Consider the following 11,636-nt stretch of genomic DNA (forward strand, 5'->3'; position numbering starts at 1 on the left):
CCATTAAGGACCATGCGTAAACGTTATATACATTTATGAAATAATATCTACAAAACACACTACAAAGGCATGGGGGGGAATAAAAAAGCAAATCAGGATAAGCAAACTAGATAAATTGGAGCAGCGCTATTATCTATCAAAGTTAATTGGGGCTCCTTATTGACTCAACAGTCATTAGAACTTAGCAATAAGGGCTGACCACAGAGTTCTATTCTGACGGGCTGACCTGTTCTATTCTGTCGGGCTGACCTACCATGGGAGGATATGATGTAAGCACTTATTCCACCAATGGTGAAGCCGGACAGTTCAGCCAATCCGTAGTCGGCTAGAGGGAGAAATTACTGAATAAAAGGAGAGCCAGTGCAGTTGCATTTTGTTTCAGCTGGGGTGTGGCTCCTTGTCTTGCTGGTTAAGGGAAAGCAATGGTGAAGAAGCCTGAAGGCTGAAGCCTGAAGCAGGGGAAGGAAGGCTGCCTTGTACCTGATAGCTGCCCAGCTGTGCTGAAGAGGGAAACCTGAGAGAGCTCAGCGGAACCCAGAGCGGGAGAAGAGGTCCACACCCCTTTGATCGAGAAATCCAGAGCAGCAGGAAGAAAGGCAGCCTATGCTAGCATGTCAAAGGGGCTAGGGAACCTGAAGTTCCCCAGTGAAGAATGCTCCGTGGGCAGCCTGACTACTCCTGGAGGGCAAGAGGAGAGAAGGGGTGAGCCCAGTTTGAAGGAATCATGTAAGTTACTCATCCTGTTTGTTAATCTAAGACAGTTAAGATACCCCAAGGGAGGCCGTTAGAGAGAGGATACGCTGAGAGAGGGGAACAAGAATCAAGAGACCCCAGATAAGGGGAAGAGAGTGAGCATACCCTGGAACAGGGATGAAAGTGAAAAACAAGAGAGACATACCCAGAGTGGAGTGAAAGAGTGTGTGACGTCCTGGAGGGGAACAGAAACCCTCTGGTGTGAAGTAAACAAATGGAAAAAGCCACCACTATATGTCAATAGAAAGAGAGACTGAAATACTTCAAATAAGACTTTATTTTGAACAATATTATGGAAACTTAAACCATTACAGTAACACCTGATGAACCTTGTATCCAGGGGAGAACCTCTGAAAAAGAAGCAGCAGCAGTCAGGCATATTTTAGGTGTTAAACCCTTTAGATGCCTGTGTGTTAGTTTTGCTATACATCTAGTAGGATAGAATAGAATTTGGGCTAGGGACTTTATGTTTTGGATTTATCCTGAGAAGAATATCCTTTCCTTGAACATTTGAGTTTTAGAATAGGGAACTGTTCATTTTCATTATTTTCATTTGTTTTTTTTCTTTGAAGCTGACCAAGAGGTCAGTCTAATGGTAAAATAATATAATAGGAATCTCTGAACATCATGTCCCAGAGTCTGAGTCCAACCTCTAGTCTGCCACAAAACCCATGATAAGAGCATGTCCAGGTTCCTGTTGCCTGTCGCTAGTACCTTTCTTATCATCCCCTTTACTCTATTAGACCTCTCATTGAGATTGACTGTTTTGGAATGTAATATTGCAGCATGAAGGGTCTTTATTCCTAGTAGCCTTTTGAGGTCATTCATAACATTTGACGTTCAGATTTCTCAATCTGTCAGGATGATTATTTCCCTGTTATACCCGCACTTATGTGAGGATGGTGAGCACATTTAGTGGTTTCATGTACTACAAAAATAACCCATAGTAAGAGCATGCCCTAGTTTCTGCTGTATTTGGCTACTGACTTAATCAGAAAGAGCTTAAGTGGCTTGGTGATGTTTATTCTACTAGTTTTCGTTGACAGACAATATTGGCAAGTCTCACAGTAGTGCTTCATAGTGCTATACATTCTAGTCAACTCCTGGTGTACTCCAGAGCGACAGCCCAACAGCCTCTTACATCCTTTCCTTTCTTCTGCAGTGTAAATAGTAGTTACTGGGTGAGGGGGTACCTTCCCTGGCTCCAGGAGGCACCCTCTGGGAAACAGCTGACGCTTTGGGCATATGTTAATCCATGACAGCCCCTCCCTACACTTGGAAGGACGCCCCTTAAAATCTGCATTAATAATGCATGACTGTTTTTGCCCTCTTCCCATCATTTAGCTGTAGCTAGGAGTGTAGACCTCTGGGCAGAATGAACAGCGATTCTGGCACCCGTCCTGACCAATATCATGACAAACACCCATGTTTCGTCCATCAAACCCATACAAAGCAGGTTGGAATCGGTTACTTCTGACTTGCACCAATAAACAACCCAGGATTAACATCTGCCTTTCCCACTGTCCCATTAATGAACTTCACACCTTTTATCTTTACAGAGCCAAGCATACAAGGCCACTAATAGTGGCAGATAGGCAATAGACAATACCACTAACATTACATTATAAATCTCAGGCCATTAGACCCCTCTGAGGTTGGTTCCTCGGTCTTGGCCATTCCTAATTGAGTGGCAGTCAAATGTGCATGTTGTACATCCAATACTGCTTTCTGCAGAGGTTTAACCACCCATAACTGGAGTGGAGGTTGACCACATCATGTTACAGTGGAGAAGCTGCAGAATAGAGCAACCCATGTACTGAAAATGCTTGTTGTGTTTTTTAAACCTTACCCATAGTGATGTATTTGTTTGAATGTGTGTTCTAGAAACACATCATATCCCTGTTTCAGTGTAAACTGTGGGAATATCCAGTGGTGTCTTGTGAGTTTGGTACATTTTCGGTCAGTAATCCAGAAATCCATATTGCATTCCCTTAGCTGACTTTGGAAGCATTCCCAACTTTTGGTAGATTTTCTAGTTTCATGAACCTGTTGTTGCCAACAGTGATACCTTTTCGGAAGTCTGTTGGTTTGTACCACTGTAGCATTTTTACTGCGTTGGTAGCTGTTTGTTCCTCATGCAAACGTAAATTGACTTTGAACCCATATTAAGTCATACAATTGAGACATTCGGCCTCATTACGACTTTGGTGGCAGCCATGCCCTTAATAAGGGCATGGCTGCCTCCAAAATCGTGTCCTGGTCCAGGTTCCCTGAATGGGAAAATACCGGGCCATTCCGACTTTGGAGGGCCCGGTATTTCCTCCTTCAGGGAACCTGGACCCAGTCCTTCGCTATTCCCAATCGAGCCCTCATAGGGCTCAATGGGAATGGGGAGGGAGCTAACGAAGGGCCCGGTAATAACGTGCCCGTTGTTAGCTCCCTGGTCCCCTCGCGGGACCCGGAAAGGACGTCTGGTGAAACCAGACGACCAGAGCGGGTCCCGCGAGGGAACCTCGTAATAGGGCGGCGCCGTTAAACCCATTCTGCCAGCCTCGTAATGAGGAAGATTGTCTTTGTTCCCCTTTCTGTGTTGCTCTTGTGTCGTGTTTGCAGATGGAATGCCAGTTTGGCCCAATTTGACAGTATGACCTCTGACTCACTTTGTGAAAATTGGAGTATGGCTTGTCATCCCTGGCTGAATAGCTGCCAATGCTCGAATAATGGGGTGGTTGATAGATGTGGTGCAAGTGTATCTGCATTGGTGTTAAAGTAATAGTGCACAAACAAACAGAAAGTGCACATAATACTGTGAAACCCACAGCGGATCCCTCTTGTCCGGACAACTATCGCCCAATTTCCATTACCGCCTTCTTAGGCAAACTCCTTGAAAAGCTGGCCATCTCTCAGCTAAACCTTCATTCTGATTCTGTTGGCTGTCACCATGACCATCAGTCTGGCTTCAGATCTGGCAGAAGCACAGAAACTGCTCTCCCCAACATCCGTGAAGATCTGCTTTCCAACCTTGACTTTAGCATTCCCTCTGTTCTCATCCTACTTGACCTCTCCTCTGCCTTCGACACGGTCAACCATACCATCCTGCTCAACTGTCTCTGGGATAACTTGGGCATCACCGATCAGGCTCTGGCCTGGCTGACCTCTTTCCTCTCTGATCGACCCTCCCAGGTCCAACTTGGGTCCTTCCTATCATCTGTCTTCCTCTCCACTTGTGGTGTTCCCCAGGGGTCTAACCTCTCGTCCTAGCTTTTCAACCAATACCTGGCAACTCTCGCCCCCTGTATTGCCATTTTCTGCTCAAACTTCCAGTGCTACGCAGACGACACTCAACTCATTTTCAGGCTGCCCTCAGCCACCTCCTCCACCTCTCTCATCACTGATTGCCTAACTACCATCCAAGATTGGTGTACCGCCAACGATCTTCGTCTTAATGCCAGCAAGACAGAGATCCTCCTCATTGGAACACCATCACCTTCCTTTCCCCTCACTCTCTGGCCGGCCTCTCTTGGCCCTCCTCCTATCCCATCTGCAAGGCCAAGAACCTTGGTGTCACCTTTGATTCCACACTCTCCTTCTCTGCCCACATCGCTGATGTATCAAAAAAGTCAAACATCCTACTACACCTCCTCAGATGTATTCTATCTTTCTACTCATTCCCCCAGAAGCTCACTGTCTCCCAAGCTCTGGTTCTTTTTAAGTTGGACTATTGCAACAGCCTCTTTTTTAATCTACCTGCCTCTACACTCCGCCCTTTACAACTCATCCAGAACAGGACAGCGAGACTTGTCCGTGGCCTCAAGCCCTGGGATCGTATCTCTCCAGCTCTGAAATCTCTCCATTGGCTCCCAGTGGATGCAAGGATTAAATTCAAAACCCTCTGCATTGTCCACAAGGCTTTCTGGGGCCTGGGTCCAACATACCTTCAGCTATCCCTCCGCAAATACCTCCCATCTTGAGCACTCCGCTCCTCTAACTCTAACTCCCTCAGGGTCAGTCGTTTCTCAAAGAAACAAGCTGGGGGTAGATCTCTGTCTTCGGCTGGGGCCTCCCTCTGGAACAGCCTCCCTGCCACTCTAAAACTTGAGGAGAACCATCTCCGGTTCCGGAAGCACCTCAAAACCTTCCTCTTTGCTCCTGCCTTATCCTCCCCTCTCCTCTGTTGATTCTACTCTTGCTCGGCACCATGCACCTGGCCACCCTCTGTCCTCCGGGCCCAGGTACCTGCTCATCTTGCCACACTCACACCCTGCCTCCGGGCCACCCCCTGCACTGGGGTCTGTATCTGTACCCATACAGCCCTCCCCTTTTCTTCCTGCACTTTCAGACCTACATGGTCTGCTGCCATAAACCCAGCACTTGCCACTTGCTGGCTGCACTCCCATTGTTGCCTTTTTACTTATTATTTTATTATTATTTTTGTTTTTTCCTTCTCGCTCCGCACTCTCCTTTTGTTCCCCCTTCCATGCACTTTTCCCCCTTCTCCCTCTACCCTGCACTTGAACGTTCTCAATGTCACTTGGCCTAGTAAGATTGTTGTTTTTGTTCTCCCCTGTTCCCCTTCCCTTTCCTTGTCGAGCTCTGAAACACTTGTGTATGAGCGCGATAGAAATAAAATATCAATATCAATATCAATACCTGCCCATATTACAGAAGTGCACAAGAGAAAGAATTAAGCCAGACCATAAAGCATAGATTTAATGCATATTTGCATTGGTGCAATTTCTGTCCTAGTGCATGAATTGTACTGTGCTATCACAACTTTTCTGTAATAGTGGGTATTGTCTGACTTTTTGTTGTATTTAATTGCCTACCTCAGACGATTATTATTTCTATAATAGCTTCCTCTACATTCTACTCTGTCTCCATTCACAATCAGAAATCGCTCTGCCTAGAAGCACATTATTAGGAAAATCCCCCACATTTCCATAGTTCACTCTTACAGGTTATGACGCTGCTTAAAGTACTTTTTAGAGTCGGGGCCATATTTATAGCTCCTTTAACGTGGCTTTGCTTCTTTGCAGGACAAGCAGAAGGATGACACCACAAAATCAGACATCAGCGACAGAATTTTTTCTCTTGGGTTTTTCAGACCTTCCACGTCAGCAGCTGGTCCTCTTTCTTGTGTTCCTGACCATGTACCTTCTCACACTGCTTGGGAACACTGCCATTGTCTACAGCATCATAAAAGATACTCGGCTGCACAGTCCCATGTATTTTTTCCTTAGCAACTTGTCATTGGCAGATGGCAGTTTCACATCAGTCACTATCCCCAAACTGTTGACTGATCTCTTCTTGGTAGAGAGGACCATCTCCTTTTATGGCTGCATGACACAGATGTATTTTTTCATCTCCCTGGGCAACACAGAAAGCAACCTGTTGGGGGTTATGGCCTATGATCGATATGTGGCCATCTGCCATCCCTTGCACTATTCCATAGTGATGGGACGGAAATGGTGTGCACTCTTAGCAGCTGCATCTTGGATCAGTGCTTGCCTCCATTCTTTACTGCACACCATAATGGCCTCCATTCTCTACTACTGCGGCCCTAACCACATCCATCACTTCTTCTGCGAGATTGCTTTAGTAATCAAGCTGTCCTGCACGGACATCACTCCAAATGAGCTGGCTATCTACACTGAGGGTGCAGTATCAGTCATGGTCCCTTTTGTGTGCATCCTTGTCTCCTACATCCACATAATTGCCGCCATCTTGAAGATACGCTCAAAGGAAGGTAGAATACAGACTTTTTCTACCTGCTCCTCCCATCTCATTGTGGTGACCTTATTCTATGGGACTATTTTCTCTATTTATTTTCGGCCCTCCCAGCCTTCAGACTCGTCACTCCTGAAGGACAGATTGGTGACAGTGATGTACACCATGCTTACACCTATGTTGAACCCATTCATATATGGCTTGAGAAATAAGGCGATAAAGGTAGCTCTGAGAAAAGTACTGCTCAGAAAAGAATTTCACCACAATACCTGATTCATCTGATGTGACGTTGTCAAATAAAGATTTATGAGTAACTCTTTAGTGACACAAATATTAAAAGTAAAAAGTAAAGGTTGATGGCTGGATGTTTATGAACTATACGTAACCTATAACCATTGCTCTGGGTAACCCTTCAAACCATTGTTTTGACGAGGACCCCTTGCTCACTGTGATCAGCGAGCCACAACTCCACCTCACTGATGAGGCCCAACAAGGCTGAAACACAGAGAATTGCCATAGCATGTCTGTGTTGGACTGCCCATGTGGGTGGGAGAAAGACTGATATGCAAATGGATATTTCCCTTCTGTGAAAGGTACAGTGAGCTAAAATGTGGCTGCGGACTCTCCAGTGGGTACTTTCCCAAAGGACAAGTATTTTAGCCGTTTTTGTTCTCGCAGAGGGGCGCCTATGACTATTTTGTGATTGTTTAAGGGACTTAGGTTTAGTCACCCTAAGTTTCCTAGGGTCATCCAGATGTGGACCCCTTGCTCACTGTGCTCAGAGAGGCACAGCTCCACCTCACTGATGAGGCCCAACAAGGCTGAAACACAGAGAATTGGCATAGCATGTCTGTGTTGGACTGCCCATGTGGGTGGGAGAAAGACTGATATGCAAATGGATATTTCCCTTCTGTGAAAGGTACAGTGAGCTAAAATGTGGCTGCGTACTCTCGATTGGGTACTTTCCCAAAGAACATGTAATTTACCCGTTTTTGTTCTTGCAGAGGGGCACCTATGACTATTTTGTGATTGTTTAAGGGACTTAGGTTTAGTCACCCTAAGTTTCCTAGGGTCATCCAGATGTGGACCCCTTGCTCACTATGCTCAGAGAGGCACAACTCCACCTCACTGATGAGGCCCAAAAAGGCTGAAACACGTGTCTGGGGTTTCTGTTGGTACTCTTGTTCAGAAGAGAATTGCCATAGCATTTCGGTACTGGACTGCCCATGTGGGCGGGACAAAGACTGATATGCAAATGGATATTTCCCTTCTGTGAAAGGTACAGCACGCTAAAGTGTGGCTGTGGACTCTGGAGTGGGTACTTTCCCAAATAACAGGTTTTAGCGACAATGTAGACCCATATAAAAATTGTGCCAGTGTACACATGATGATATTACAGCTAGTGTGTGTGTGTGTGTGGTTTAGCACTGATGTGATACACTTATGATAATTCATACAAACCAAATAAGGATATAAGCATAACATAGCTTGAATTGATATCATAGAGTAGCATAGTACAGCATTGCAGTGCAGTGTAAAAGGAGCATAGGGACTAACAAACACAACACTACTAATCCTCTAACATACTAATAATGAATCCCTAATTTACTTAAAAATGATTTGTGATCAGAATGGGATTAGCCTAGGCAATAGCCCATGATGCAAACTGTTGGTGCAAACTGTTGGGGCAAGCTGATGGAGCAGACAAAGGATACAGACTGCAGGCACTTTTCTGTGCAGTGATGGTTTTGAAAATAAAATGCACAAATGAAGCTGTTTTATGATTGCAGAATCTTTCTGGCTAAAACAGCCCATTGTGAATCAGCTGGAAGCGTAGGAAATTAGAACGAAAGTGTTACCAATATCCATCTGGGTTGGGGAAGCAATGCTGCTCAATACTGTGCAAAGGTGACAGGGTAGGAGCAGAGAGCCTTCTGGAATAATACTGGGAGTTGACAGGCCTGGCCATGATGACATCATAGCCAGGGCTGGAAAATATTATTTTTTCTGTAGGGAGCTATGAAAAAGGTGGATGGCACACAGAAGGTTTGAAAAGAGGGAGTGAGTGGAAAGGGGGGGCTTTGTTTTTTTCTGCAGAGAGAGCAGAATCAAAAAGGGAAATGAGAGAGAAAGAAGAAAAATTGGGAGTTTTGGTGGTTGCTGTGAGGCGATCAGATATTGAGTCGGGCTGCTGTATGCTGCAGGAGAGGAAGGAGGTAGTCTTTCACTGAAATGAATGCAGTAGCTGCCAGGGGCAGAGACAGGGCCTCTGTGCTTTGGAGAAGGGGAGTCGTGTCAGCAACAGGAGTCAAAGCACCATAAAGCTCTTGCTAAGCATAATCGTAACACAATTAGAACATTTTACATTTTTAAAGTACGACAGCATTGTTTTCCTTAAAAAAAGGGGTTTGTTCGCTGAACACGATCATTCATTTGCAGGATTCTGTAATTGCCCAGACCCTCCCAAGTAGCAAAGATAATCCTGCAATGCCTGCCAAGTTTCTTGTGGGAGATTTGTTGTTTAAAAACAAAAAGTTCAGAGAGTTTTCACATTTGCTGAGCTGCCTAGAAATGCAAAATGTGAAATTATGACTGGTGTTTTTTTTAATTCCATTCATGTATTTGCATATCACATCCAGTTTGTTACATTGTATTCATTATTTTCTTCGCGAACATTGTGTGCCAAGATTAGACTTTCAAACTGCATATAAAAGTGCATGTTAAAGAATAAGCACAGTGCACAGTGCTGGTCTGTTTCTTGTGTGCTCTGTATATTCGTGGTGATGCACAGAGTGTAAGGTTTGGTGCATTTGATGCTGGCAGTGGTAAATTGAGTGTGCACAGCCCTGCACTAAGTCTAATAATTGAATCCAAAGAGGACCCGAATAAAAGAGCATGATCTCAAGCTAATTACCCATATTTTATAAGCATGCTTTAGCAATCAAAGGATAGGCACATTGTTGCATGCGCTTGCAGGTGGCGGTAGCAACCCAAAGATATACAAAATCCTAAAACATTTTTGTCGCGATGCCGGCTGCTGTTCATGCGGCAGGACCTGGTTACTCTTCAGCGGTTGAGGCCGAGTCTGCCTACCCAGAGCAGAGCAAGTTGGGTCAAAGTGACCCATCATGCAATATATCATGCAATGCACTAAAGATAATGAAGTCTACCAAGATGTTAATCAAACCATTAAAAAAGGATTCAGGTATATCAATAGAAGAACACATCGAGAATGTAACTGAAATATATCAGACACTTGAAATCCCCAAGACCCAATATGGTAGGTTCTTCCACCTGACTATGGACCCTGCTTCTGCTAGCTTTATTCAAGGTTTGAATGAGCAGAAGACTTTATCATGGCAGGACTTTGAAAGAGAGATTAGGAGACATCACTCTATCCAAGAGGCCAAGAAGGCCGCGTACAGCATGACAACTCAACTAGATGAGTCACCACGCCAGTGTTTGCAAACTTTAAAAAGATTATTCTAACATTTTGATGTGGCATGTGACCCTCATTCAGCAGAGTTCAAGACCACATTTTTCTACGGATTGCAGCGGGACATAGTGTCTCAGCTTGCCCGTGAATTTAATATGGCTAAAACCCTAGAATGGATTATTGAACAAGCCACTAATATCTATGAAATAATATCTCATGAGAAGGGGGAGGTTAGGCATAAGGAACCCAAGCCCCAAAAAGCTACCCATGGAGTCTTGGAAGTAAAATCTGAGAAGATGCCATTGGAGACAGCTCAAATTCAAATGAAGGACGACATACCACACAATCTGAGGAGCATGGCCCTGCAATGGAAGGCAGCACCAACCCAAATCCTGTGTTCCAGTCCACGGATTCCCAGTGACAGAAGCTCATACATTAGTCTTCGTTGTCCTGGTATTTCGCCCAAGGTGGTATTTCGATATGATTTGTCAGGAGCAAGTCACACACAGAATCAGAGGTATAATCATCCTGACCAGGCATTGGGGGCCCAAAGTAGGTTTGACCCTGCTACAATGGTATATGGCAATCACATGAGACCAAAGTATGTAGATAGGTTAATTGAACATGGAAATCAACAAAGAGAACAACTTCAGCCAAATGAGAGACAGAATGTGAACTTTGCACCTCACCACTATGGTCAGAGGACATTAACCCCCGCTCTGCACCCCTTGTATCCTGGGAATTGAGGGGAAACACAAACAGGAACCAGTCTCCTGAATGATGCCAGAACAGGTCCGATCAGGGTGAATTGAACCAGTACCAGCATAGAGCACAGAGTGATGAGTTCAGGGATATGGACATATGGACAGATTTCAATGCTTGGAGGCGCAGGTGAACATGGTGTCTGAACAGATAGAAAAACTGTGTACAGTACAGAAGCAGCAACTGAGTGAAAGTGCAGAATGTCAAAAGAGTGACATTACATGGGGTGATAAAAAAAGAATACTTAACCAGGATTCCCGCAATGAAAGTGCAAATGACAATGGTTTACCTTTGAATGAACAAACTGAATTGCCTATCGATGTAAAACCAAGGAACCAAATGAATAACAATGGTATACAAAATAGAAACACACACAGGAAGGGGGTATCATTTAATCTAGAGTTGAACCAAACAATTCATGTGTGTGAAAAAGAGAAATAACAAAATTGAAATACACAAGAAGAACCCAAAGAGCAAAGAATCAAAAGACAGTTCAAAAGGGACAGGCAATATGAAACATGAAGTGATAGGTAGTGCCATAAAAAAATGAAGAAATTGCATTGCCTAACTGTTCTAATAATGATCATGTCCCTGCAGAAAAGAAAAACATTGAAAAGACTGGTTGAAAGTGGATATCCTGAAGAAAATTTTGAGCCACAGTTGTTCCATGAGGCACAAATGACAATTACAGTAAAAGAAATAGGTAAGTGTCACACACCAGCAGCTGATGTTCGGCCACATGACACTTATGAAAATGCTGAACTACTGGGTTTCAGAGTGGAGAAAAGTGGAAGAGATCCAGGCAATGGGGAAAAAGCAGAAGAGGAATGGGGGAAGAACACTGGTGGTTCCAAAGGGAGGCAATCAGTGGCAAAGCCCCTAATCAATTCTTAAGACTCACAAATAAACAAAGAAGTTGAAAGAGAGATGGGCAAAAAAGGGGGTAGAATGTCATTTC

General features: G+C 44.5%; 1 protein-coding gene across 1 annotated transcript; it reads left to right on the forward strand.

Annotated features, from left to right (window-relative positions):
• The first annotated feature begins 5,802 nt into the window (after window positions 1-5,802).
• On the forward strand, window positions 5,803-6,753 carry LOC138568736 (olfactory receptor 1f45-like). Its single transcript, XM_069646519.1, has one exon. It carries the CDS (start codon window positions 5,803-5,805, stop codon window positions 6,751-6,753), a length of 951 nt encoding a protein of 316 aa, XP_069502620.1.
• Window positions 6,754-11,636: the final 4,883 nt, after the last annotated feature.

This window comes from Ambystoma mexicanum, chromosome 2q (assembly GCF_040938575.1).
Source record: "Ambystoma mexicanum isolate Mex_15411 chromosome 2q, UKY_AmexF1_1, whole genome shotgun sequence".
NCBI classification, from domain to species: domain Eukaryota; kingdom Metazoa; phylum Chordata; class Amphibia; order Caudata; family Ambystomatidae; genus Ambystoma; species Ambystoma mexicanum.